A 12,969-nucleotide genomic window follows, 5' to 3' on the forward strand; every position below is an offset into this window, starting at 1 on the left:
CTGATTCGAAGACAGAATGCATTGAAACTAGAGATGCAGCGAATAATTCAAACAACTCCCAAACTATTCGAGAAACTATTAATTCTCAAGGCTCCTTGATTTCCTTGTGCCATTGAAATTTCCATTGGAAACTTCATCTGAAAATACTAACATCAACGAGTACCTGATCTCACGCCGTTCAAATTCAGACAACTCGATCGATCCGAACCTTAAATTTCACGACTCCGTCCAAATCTATCTTTATTGACAATCGACCTCTTCCCTGATACACAGTTGGGCATTATTCAAATAAATTCTTCGAATAAAATTTTATTCGTGTAATATTTCGAATAATTTTCTAGGAAACGTAATTTTCCTAATTTTGTTAGGAAACGTAAACAAAATGTTTACATGATCTGTCTTCTAACTGCAGATAAGAGGCCGTGAAGCCAGTTCTCGTGAAACCTCGAAATAATCAATTCGGTATACAACTACAATTACTCATCATTGAACTGAGTATAACGAACAAAGTCATGTCCGAATAAGCTTTGTTCGAATGAAATCGTTATTCGTGATTTACAAATAAATTTGACAATTAATTCGCCTGGCAAAAACCTTCCTCACAACAAGCTCCAGACAAACTCGTAGGCAAACACATTTCTCTCTCTTTCTTCACAACGCCGGAGGATGACAACTCACCTTTCTGCGCGGTTTCTTCAATGGGCGCGCTCTCGACGAGCGGGAAAACGGGTTCGGCGGCGAGGATCTCGACAGGAGGCACGTCAGATTGCACCAGGTCGATCGCAACTCTCGGCTCGTTGATTTCCGGCACCGGGGGCTCCGGGCTGGTGAGCGCGCTCGAAGTCGCCAGACTGTCGGAACCATCGCTCCTCGGCCGAATCTCCTCGTGATTTCCGGCTTGAGGTACACCAAGCCCTTCCGCAGAGCCAACGGCGCTGTCGACGCTGGGCGTCGATGTCCTCGGACTCTGACGATTCGGGCTGTTTTGTGGCGTCGAGACCGCTGGACTGACGTCCCCGCGTCTTCGCGGCAACGTGCTCGCACGAACATCCTTGCTCTCCGTCCGATTCGACGTGGCTATTGGCTGTGCCTTCTGTCGACTAACTGGAACACAACGATCCATCATTACTGCGTGAAACGCGAAGATTTCTTTCCACATTTACTCCGGGTTTTTCTTTGGCAGAGACAAAAGATCATTTAACTACCATATCGGTCAAATTAACCGTTTTCAAACTTTCTCGTGCAATTGTGTTTTTCTCAACATTGCTAAAATATGCAAAAAATGAATTTTTCAATATTTACTTTTATCTACCGCTAATCTTCCGGTTCATTTGACCGGTCGAAAAATTGATGATATTTACTCTTCTAAACTACGTACAATCGAGTCACGAGAAAGGCTATCTGAATAGAGGTGATATCAAGTTATGCACGTGAATGATTGATAACAATGTTTCATTGCAAGAGCATACACAGTGGAATTTGATAGCATCGGGAGAGATCATTGCAGTCTAATAGTTCTAAAGTGTCTTTTTCTTTCTTTTGCATTTCAAATTACAAGTGCAAACTTGAAGAAAAAGAAAAAGTAAATCCGCAATACTTTGGGTAAATATAAAATTTTGCATTATGAAATTTTGTGAATAAAAATATCAAGGCATTCAAAAAATATGAGATTATTAGAAAAAATAATTAACACAGAAAGAAAAGTGTTAATTCGGATGTACAAAAACTTTCTGGAACTGAAACTAAGATGGAAAAAGATAGTGACCTATTTGACACATCCTCTTTTTGGGGACTCTAACTAGGAGATAATAAAGAGGAGAATATTTTGCATAAACGTAGAGGACAAAAGAAGAGATTAGTATTGAATTCCAAAACTGCTGCTGATACCAAGTTGACTATTATCAACTGTAAAAAATATCACTTTTTTTTAAGGACCAGTCATTTTGACCGGTCACGGTAGGAATACATAAAGTGTCGGTAGATTTAGTGTTAAAGCAGGAAAGTATTGGATGAAGAAGTTCGTAGCGTCTTTGATACTCGCAGAGACACTCCGCATGTTCTATTTTTAACGAGATTTCGAAAGGATTACTTGCTACATATTTCTGTAACGTAACGATTTACAAGTCCCAACTGAACATCAGACTCGTCTATTAAAAATAAATTTGGCATTGGTCAATAGCAAAAGTTTCGTTTTCGAATGTGGGAAAACAGATTCTATATTTATGCTCGAAGCTCGCAAAAATCACGTTGAAGAACTCATTGCATTGAGATACAGGCATTGCCGAAGGAGCAATTATGAAATTACTCAATAAATGTAGCCAAACATTGTTAAAAGGAATGGCGTATATCGTTCAAATTAATTCTATGGTCAATTCCATAAAAATGTATTAACTCAACACTTAATTCTATAAAAATATATTAACTTTGAATCAAATAAAAGTAATTCAATAAAGGTATAGCAGATGGTTATTTTACAACTCGGAAATGTAGGTCTGAGACTCATTTTAAGAAAATGAGTTTGAAATAGAATTTCACGACACTTCATTGACAGCCAGACTGAACGCGCTAATTGCAAGTCGAGAATTAGCTGATCGAGTGCATGTGTACCCAAGGAATTTTCAAATCCTCCAAGCAAAAGTTTCACTCATTTCGTTTCTTCGATTAATCTCTCCTTACAGAATTATCTCCTACGGAATCACCGATTAGATTGTGTCAGCTGTCCCGAAACATCCTGCCTGTTTACCAGAGATCGATGATACGAAGTTAATGGCGCAATTAATTAATCCTTTCCAAACTAATTCGACGAGTCTCGTACAGTGATCCTTATCTTTTAAATTGCCGCGTTGAATTCAACAGTTCAGGAAACTTGGTGATTCATTGCAGAAGAGATAATTAATCGGAGTAATGAAGTTGTATATGTTAATAACCTCTTCAATAAAATTCCAACTATATTATATTTTTTTACAACGGTTCTTACGTTCGACACACAATCTACTTCAGGGAGCAGAATATTTTTGATTCAATTTCCATTTAATATCTATAAACTACCAACATCAATACCCTACTTCGAATTGGTTTCCAAATATTATCCCAATCGAATAGACAAGAAGACGCTGTTCTTTCGTTCGATATTTATCGCTCGATTTCTCCAGCTTATCAGTTATCCAGATCGAAACGTTGTCCGAATGAGGAAACGAACGAGAGTAGATTTTTTTCGCGAGCAAGATCGCGAGAAAAAGAGAGGGGAAGTTCTAATTACCTCCTCGAGTGTCAGGTAAAGTTTGGCAGCCCTCTCAACGTGAAGAGGTGGTACATTCCAATAATAACAAACAGAGTGCGTACGAGTGTGTACGAAAGAACGGGAACGAAGATCGTCGGTGACGCTCCGAAAACCGACAGCACGTCATATTGGCCGAATTCCCACGAAGATAGCGACCGATTAAGAGACGAATTTCTGTCGCCTTTTTCAGAGTTTTCTGTTGTTACCTTTCAAATATGTACCAATTATTTTCTATACAATGTCATTTGACTTTAGACGTTTCGTTTCGATTTTAATTAAAGAAAATTCTGTGTTATTAATTACTCGCTATACACTACCGTGTATATTATCGTGCGTTGTACATTGACGATAAATTATTATAACTGGAATTCTGTCACATCTGATGATTTCTTTGTATCACAAATTGTCAAATTTGAAACAGTGAATAATATTGTGTACTTTTCATTTCTTCGATTGCTGCGAGTTTTCATTGCAATTTAGAATTATAAATACGTACTATAATTTTTACTTTGTGAATTATTGTACGGTAATCATTTCGTGTTGCGTATTCTCATTTTATTGTGATAATTGTTGTTACATCTCATTTACTCGGGAAGCTGAGAACTCGAAGCTATACTGGATTATCATCAGTAATTCAGCTTCCGACTAAATATACTATGCGCTAATAAACACGCTCCAAGTGCATGCAGCAAATTTATTCGCTGTCTAAGGGAACGTGGCACGTTCGTGTTACGTATTATTAATTTGGCACAAATTTCATACACAGCGCGATCTGCATCTAATAACGTAATAAATTTCACGGTACACGTTGCTAAAAAGTTCTTCCAGACCGTCACAATTTCTGTCAGACTTCGTACGAATCGATATCAAAATTTTTTTTCTGAGTGAGAAACCGTTTCTTCATGCAAATTTTAACAGCTCCCCTTTCGAGCGAAAAGTTTCGCATTCCATGTACGCGGGTGTGTGAAGACGAAAGCCACGTTTCTTTTGTGAAAATTGAAAGTAACAAGAAACTGGTCGATCCATCGATAATTACAACAGGTGTTGTTAACAGGTGTCGAGGACGATCATGATGGATACCGCAGCCTTCGCGTAATTATCGTCGCGGTAATTAAACGTCAAATTGACCGCTATGTAAATCCTTCGATTGCGGCAAAACAAACATACGTTAATTTAGTTCGCAGTCTTCTTGATGGGAGAACGTCTCGCGAGGATAAACACAAGGGACAAGAAAAACAGTGGAACTTGTTGCGAATGCATAAGTAGCAATTACGGGCATACACAATGCAATTGCACGCTCGAGAATATCACGATCTCGTTTCACTTTAATCAATATCATTTTGAAAGAAATTTAATTCAAACTATTCGTTGTTGTTTTTTTTTTTTTTTTTTCAAACATCCGTTTAGATGTGAAGTAGAAATTCAAGGTTGATTAATAGCTTATTGAATTTTAAAATCACCTTCTTGCAGAAAATGAAGCTATTGGGCTTACTTTATACAAAACTAATACGTCCACGTAACGAAAGACTCGTCATAAAATAATTTTTTTACTTTATGGAAAGAATTTCCATCGAATAATAAAGATCCTTTATTGTAAAGCCAGCTTTCTACCATAAAATCGCTTTCTATTTTATAACAAAAAAATGGACCAGGTTAACCATAAGCTATAAAAGTTCTTTCCTCAAAAAAGAATTCTCCTCAATTCGATAACAATTATGTGTTAATTAATTTCATATTGATGGGTGAGAAAGAAAGAAAACATTTCGCCGTACGATAAAGACTTCCTTTTCTTCCAATTCATTTCCGAGTTCCCTCAGTTATCCAGCGCCTGCGGCCATAATCAGTTTGCCGTGCGTCGTTTTCATTAGATCGTAGCCGGGGGCAACGTGAGATCGTCAATTCGTGATCGTAATCACTATCATCGAGTACGATTCTTTTCGTTTGCCGAACGACGATTGCCGGATAAGCGGAAATCTATTATCTACTCGTTGCTTTCTCTCCGTCTCTTCCTCCTCCTTCCCATCCCCACGATGCTCGACGTTCTCCGGCTCTTAATGACCGAGAGGATCCATGGTCCGCAGCCGTATTTCAGAGGATACCTAGTTACACGTGCTCGTAAACCGTCTTCCAAACGTAAGAAGTGTTTTCCGCGGGAGATTTGTTGGCGCGTTAGCACGTTTCCGGCTTGAGGTTTCCACGCGATTCATCGCGTTTCACGCCTTCGGCCTTGTTACACATTGAGAAACCCGGCGCGCGTTTCCTTTCTCGAGTTTTTCGAGACAGCAACTGTCTGAAGCGAATAGGAATTTTTCGGCTAATCCGAGAAAGTAAGTCAAAGCTGGTTTTGAAACAGAAAATGTACTCGTTACTCAATTATTCAACTTTTTCTTTCGTTACAATTTGAGTAAGAGTTTTTGGATCTCAAGAACCGGAGATCATTGCTCGAGTTACGAAAGTATAACACAATTGAGAAGAAAGGAATTTTTTTCAAGAAGGTAGTTTCAATCAGCATTATAATAGTTTTTTTTTTTTCTTCTTCTTCTTTTACTGTTTGACTTTTATGAAGTTTTAAAAGTTCTAATCGTTTACCATCGAAAAGTAAATTAAAACAACTCTACCTTGATTTATTATATAACAGTGTTCTTAAATGTTAAATAATATAGTTTTCTTTGCCTTAAATAAAAACAGTTCAGCGAGAAAAGAAAAATACATGTACCTCGAAAAATTGTAATTATATCAGGAAAGGAAGAGAGATCGTAGATTGAATGGCATTTTCTTGTTATAGTGTCATCCACGAACTACACGTTCACTTTGTAGATGTACTCGCGATTATTTTTTAAACACTAGGAGAAAGAAGATTTACGTTGGCCTTTTTCTGCAATGCATCAATCGTTCTTCGAATAAATATTTTTCTTTAAACAAAGATTTTCGCTCTGACTCATGGACGATAACATCGTTTCCTAAAATATTCTGAATTTGTCACTGTATTAAATCTTTTAAAACGAAAAAAAAGAAAAAAAAAAGAAATGAATCAGAAGAAAGATTGAAGAAGAATCTTGAGAAAAGAATATTTTGAAATAATAGTGATATAATTCTATGACGCAAGAACTAAATTCCACCCTCCACAAATAATTCTTTCAAAATCGAGAATTCCAAACGAGTCACGAGCGTATCGTAGACGAAGTGTTAAAGCAACATTTCCATCAGCGTGAATCATATTTTTCCTACCAATAATATCATCGATAATCTCTCGACTAACTACCACGCAGCGCGACAGGACTCATTTAAATGATTACCCCGGCAAACAATGCTCTTATTCAGGCCAGGGACACGAAATGCATTATCTTTAAGGCCGTTCGCGATATAACTAATACTCTTTGATATATATATATATATATATATATATATATATATATGTATATATGTATATATATATATCTCCCGCTCTCTCTCTCTCTCTCTTATTTCTAGTCTTTTGTTGCGAAACCTTCGCTTGGTATGTAGTTCACGGCTGTAACTACACGCCTAGACACGAAAGTCAATGTTACGTGACCGTCGATGTTGGAGCGAAAAAAAAAAAAGAAAAAGAAAAAATCCAGATCCTTAGAAAAGCTGACTATTTTCGGCGCCAAGTGTAAACTGTGTATAGACACAGTTCTTCTTTCTTCCCTTCATTCCTCTTTGGAAGAGGAGATAAAACCGGCATCTCGCTGCAAGCTACTCCGCGTACCGGGCGCTTTGTATCTCGTAAAAAAAAAAAAGAGAAAAGAAAGAAACGATTCACAGTGGAAATTCACGCGGCACAATAACGGATTCCGAGTGGATACTGATAGTGAGTTTTTGTAGAAATTCACGCACAGAGGCTTTCGATAGTATTTAAATGCTAAAATAGACACTTGGAATATATTTTTGTAAACACGTTTAAAGAAATGAAACTTGGAATATGAAATATTAATATATATTATTATTATATATATTATTAATATATATTATATATATATATATATATATATATATTATTACATTTCGCACGTACATTTTTCTACCTCGAAAATTGTTTAAAAATATAAGAATGTATAAATTTTCTAAATTTACAGATAGAACAGAACAAATATTCTTTACGTGGGTAGATTTTATATAGAAGTAATAATACATGACGCGTTTTTTCTTTTTTTTTTTTTTTTTTTTTAGAGAAAACGTGAATTAATTGCATATCTTTTCATATTCAAATTTCCTACAAATATACGAACATCTATTGTATAAAATACAATAGAACTTCTCACATAAATATTAGCGAGAGACATTACTTAATGTCTGACTCTTACTGGCTAAATCTACTCATGAAACGAGTGACGACGAATCTTAGACACTTGGCATTAGCAAATACTGGAAACATATTTAAAGAAATGAAAATACTGGAATATAGAGTGATATATTCCGTACGTTTTAAATCGTTTCTGATACCATTTTCATGACAGTGAAAAGCTTGAAATGCTTGGGATTCGTTGTTTAACATTGACACCGACAATGGAAAGTCTCGCGCTGGAAAAGCGCTCGGTACCCTCGAAAATTACTGGACTGGAATTCGCGGGAAAAACACGGCCATGCATAGAGAGCGAATTTAGGACGTACATCGCTTTAACACGCATGAAACTTAGAAAGCAGACGCTCTGTTCATAGTAGGAAGAGCAGAGAAAAAGACGCGAATAATGGAAGATGAAATACTTCAAAGAAGAAGTGAGGGGAAAACAAGTTTTTCTATAATATTTCTATCAAGCAATATGTAAAAAGCGTCATATAAAATCTTTTGTACAATATATGTGTTTAACATATGTGTTGTATTCTAAAAGAGTTCAAACACTTTTGTGAACTACACAAAAGATGGCGAGAATACAAGGTGAAATGTCGAAGGATTAAGGATCACTGTACACGTATATGAAAACAGTGATATTATATTCATTTCGATTTTATAAAATCGTAGAATCTAGGTCGAGGAAATAATAATGAAAAAAAAAAAAGAAAACGAAACGAATTCTTGAAACTCCCTTTCCTTACAACTAAAAAATAGAGTTCGAAGAGATAAACTGACGGGAGAGAACTGTAAATAAAATATCTTGCCGAAACCAGCTATCACTAGCAATTTCCATTTTATCGAATACGAATACGAATGCATAGAAATCCCAAAGATTAATCTCAATAATTCTCTTCGTTTCTGATCCTTTCACGCAGAGTTCAACGAAACTTAAAGAAACAAACACGCGTTATCTGTGACTCTTAACGAATTGACGAGTCAACGATGCAAACAGATAGAAAATCTTCCACAGGAGGGAACGTTTACGTTCGCGGTAAGGAAGCGTTCGCAGATGAGATGTTCCCTGCTTTTTACGGATTTAGATTGTCCCTATCCTCAATTATACAAACCAACACCTACATGAATATAATAATAGACATAATGGGTAGTGTTTATTTGGCGAAACGCCATGCCGCCGGAGTCTATATTCTCGCGCGCGGCTCGTCCACTCGCTCGGCCAATATTTACAACAGGTACACACAATCGGCTGTATACAAATCATATTAATTAATTGACAACGTCCCCCTCCCCCTCCTACTCCCGCCGAATTTCCGCATCCGCCGCTCCAACCGGGTTAATTTATCGCGTCTCGAGACGAAAACGAAACGACACCGGCCGTAACATGAATCGCGTCCCGTTATGTAACTCCTCGCAGCTTCTAGCCTCGCGTTTCATCTGCCCGTCGCTTCCTTCGCTCCTTTTCATCTCAACTTCACGCTCGTCGCGTCGCTGGATGAAGTTCGATACGTTCGTACGACGTTCAATATTTTTCGCAAGACCTTCGCGAAGAAAATATACGCCGATACCATTGGAGAGACGAACGATAAGAACGTCAAGTTAAAGATCTCGTTTTTTTGCTCGTTGTTTGTTCGTTGCACGCCACGTTGCTCCGTTTTCCGACGTTGAGGAAGCTAGCAAGATCTTAATCTAGTTTCCAACCTTGGTTGGAGGCGGTCGAGGTGTTCCGTGTCAGAACGTTTGAACGAACAGAGTGATCTCTGCAAGGTTTCAGATACGGCTGCGGCTGAAAGTCGACACACGCGTAGAACACTGTAATGATTTTCCACGACAACTTGAGGTGGCTTGGAAAATTCGAACAAATGTTTTATAATGAAAGATTTACGTTGCCTGGTGCCGATTCGAAATTACGCACGTGGTACGTACCAACGAGGATTCCTTCTAGTTATTAAATCTTTAGCTATTTAAACTCTTCGCTAGCGAACTCTAATTAAGATAATTTCCTCTTTAAATTCTATTCTATAATACTACATAAAATTAGGATCGAAATGATACATTATTTAACCTCTTGCGCTGGAATGACATGCCACGCACGCCAAAATTTTTTTGTTCCAAAATTGTAATATTTTCTCAGTCTTAAGTATATTTAAGTAAAACAAAATAGGCAAAATAAATAATAAATTTACTACTTCTCAATAATTTCTATCCAGTGATATCATACCGATATCACATCATCATGATATCATCTTCAAAAAGAAAGCGACGAATTATTGTGTATACGGTTTGGTCATTCGTTAAGGCAATCAGTTGCCAACGCAGATGCTTAAAGAGAAGATTTCTTCAACTCTGATAATTTTATTATTAACTACCGATCCCTCGATAAATATTTCGACTGATGCTACGAAAAACATAACCGCCGGTGGAAATGGTGTATTATGCGCTGGTTTTCTTCGATCGAAGGAACAGGATTGGCAACAAGTTGCAATGTTGTTGCACCGACACGAATCAAATGTTCTTCCTCGAATCTACAGGAGCAATAACGTTCGAGCAAAGAAGTGAAGCAGAGCCTTTTATGGCGGGTGACTAGTAGAACCAGTTCCAAGCAGGTGAAGACCCGAAAAGATAAACACGGAAACAAAGTACAATGAATGCTTCTCGGAGTAACTGTTCTTCTGCTCCCACTGCTACGCCCCATTCAAATGCCTCTCTCGTAGATTCTACTGCCTCGTTTACCATCATTTACAGCCGTGGATATGATAACCGCGAACAAAATCTGCAAACCTATCGCGGCCTGTGAGCTAATGATCGCTACCTCATTACGTAGCTAACTCATTACGGTTTCTTTGGTAGAATTGAATAGAGGTTACAATGGCACGAAGTCAAACGGATCTATTAGTTACTCGACGTTACAATGGTTCATGATTGTAGTTTTTATGAACGTGAACATTTCATTAACGGCGCAATTGTGTTGGTAAAATTTGAAACGAATCTAAAAAGGGAAGCGTTGATAAATGAAAAGATTAATGTAACTAATTGTCCAAATATTTTGATAATCTCTGCAAATGTTTGCAATAAGTACCTAGACACCTCGAGATTGGTTTTTAAATTTTATCGATATAATCATATTTATAACACGTTAGATTGTTTAAAGAAAACATGTTTAAAGAAAACCTTCTATAAATGTTGGGATCACTTTCGAGAGTCTCATACATAACAGAATTCTGTCAGAACAGTATAATTACTGTCAATAATACTATCAAATGTAAACCGAACCCTAAAGAAATATATGTCGATGTTATGTCAATATTGTCACTTCTTCAGACGCCTACAATTAATAATAATGTTAATGTCAATACGATTATTTCGACTTCTTTCAGATTCAATAGTATTAAATTTTATCATCATAATTATAATACGAAATCAACAATACCCCAATGTGACTACTTGAATATAACTAACGAAACCTACCATCATTTGAAAATAAATATGAAAAATATCAAAAGATCTAGGTCTCCGTCCAGGCTTCGGGCTAGGCCTCGAATCTATTACACCGAGTTATTAAGAATCAATTACCTTGATTGAAATCCACCTGGCCGAAGGAAGCGCTTCTGAACGGTGCACCAGCTCTGTGAAACGCAAGAAGAGGCCCTCTGGGCTCCAATCTCGTGATCGCATCCCTGGCTTCGCCCTCGTTACCTGTTCCAAGGACGTCTGCCCTCAGATTGTTACACAAATCGTCCACACACGTGCCACTATCCACCACCGAATCACTGTACTGTCTCAAATGTTTCGCCGTGTCCGCACTGGCGTTCAGCTCGTTTTTTATGTCACTTGCGTCACCACTGTTCCTGTCATGTTGTCTGACCGACCGGGAGGATCTCCTCGAGTCGGTGCACTGCTTCCTGTACGCGTCGTTACTCGACTCACTGAGACACTCGTCACCGACACTGTCACTGCGATTGATCGTCTTCAGCTGGTGTTGCTGTTGCTGCTGGTACTGCTGAGGGTACTGGTTGCCAGATCCGTGACCCGTACCCTCGCTGTACGTGTAGCTTCGACAGGAAGGTCGACCGTCGCACCGACCACATCCTTGGTTCGTTGCCTGTGGAAAAATGTTGATCGTTTGGATAAGACAATTTACCGAACATTTTTGCAAGTTGCACGCTGACTGAGTATTCCCAAAATTGTTTACGAAACTTATTCCAGCATTTGATAATTCACGAATCATCGCAAGCATTATAAAATCTTGCAGTATAAGATTAATCCCTAATTTCCCTTTCCTAAAATGTACAATTATATTTCATCGAATATTTGAGAATCTGTCCGTGACATTCAAAGACACTAAAAAGGAATCGTGTATCTCTTGAATCTTTTGAACGTAAAATTTCATTGCAATATTTTAAACTAAATATCTCGTGGATGCGTCAAATTGATCGATTCGTTGGGAAACAAATTTCTTACCTGAGGGTAGTTCTGCGAGGGTGGTTGATATCCACTTGGCGGTGGAGACGATGTTTGAACCCGCGAAGGTCTTCTAGGTGGTGGCACCGGGGCTGGACCCTTCAATTTCTCAGTGAGCTCTCGAAGGCGCTCAGCCTTTTCGCTCCGGGGGCCGGAAGAGGACTTTTTGCTACTCCCTCCTCCGCCCCCGCTCCACCGGAACCTATGCAATCGGTCCACCGCTATCACTGCTGGCTCCTGAATACAACAAGTTGCATCTTTATCGCTACATTATTTACCGACACGGCAACACACTTGGGTCCATTTTATGTAATTCGCAAAAAACCAGGCTAATCTCGCTTCATATCGTTTTTTATTCAATGAGTCTTCAAGCTAATGCACCAAGGGATCTTTCAAGTGATCAGATTGTAGATATTGAAGAAAGTTACGAAAGGTTAAATCGTCTTCTTAAAATTCAGATTTCTCGGGAGTTTTCCAGCGCTGTTCTTTCCTACGAGCTTTTTAAGACCGCGCACTTGCGACCGAACCAATTTTTGGATCGACCGTGCTGCAAAGCGTGCGCTGCCTCGTGCCTGCCGCGAGGGAAAAGACAGATGACGACCAAAATAGAATATCGTTCTTCGACTAGACACCTACGTATCGCGCGTACGAGTGTTCGATTCTCTCTAGGCCCGTCACTCGCCCCAAAGATCAGATTTTTATTCTCTCCCATTCGGAATTCGACCAAACGAAATGAACAGGTGAACCAGAACTCAACGAAGACAAGACTGATCGCTCGCCAGTCGAGAAACTAATCCAGTGTAGGTAACATGAGAATTGCAAAATCTACGGATTGTCAAATTTATTTTTCTTTTATTTCTTTCCTCTATTCTTTCTTTTTTTTTTTTTTTTTTTTTTTTTTTTTTGTCCATTGCCGTTT

The 12,969-nt window shown here is 38.3% G+C and overlaps 1 protein-coding gene across 10 annotated transcripts in view; it reads right to left on the reverse strand.

Annotated features, from left to right (window-relative positions):
- Window positions 1-12,969, reverse strand: part of LOC122526844 — a 76,169-nt gene that overhangs the window by 43,714 nt on the left and 19,486 nt on the right. For all 10 annotated transcript variants that reach the window (XM_043650421.1, XM_043650427.1, XM_043650426.1 and 7 more), the window contains exons 4-6: window positions 12,051-12,287; window positions 11,163-11,691; window positions 679-1,104 (exon numbers count right to left, since the gene is read on the reverse strand). In XM_043650421.1, coding sequence (XP_043506356.1) covers window positions 679-1,104; window positions 11,163-11,691; window positions 12,051-12,287 — 1,192 coding nt within the window. The remainder of the gene's footprint in view (window positions 1-678; window positions 1,105-11,162; window positions 11,692-12,050; window positions 12,288-12,969) is intronic.

The sequence above is a fragment of the Frieseomelitta varia genome, unplaced genomic scaffold, assembly GCF_011392965.1.
Source record: "Frieseomelitta varia isolate USP_RPSP 00005682 unplaced genomic scaffold, Fvar_1.2 scaffold_198, whole genome shotgun sequence".
NCBI classification, from domain to species: Eukaryota; Metazoa; Arthropoda; class Insecta; order Hymenoptera; family Apidae; genus Frieseomelitta; species Frieseomelitta varia.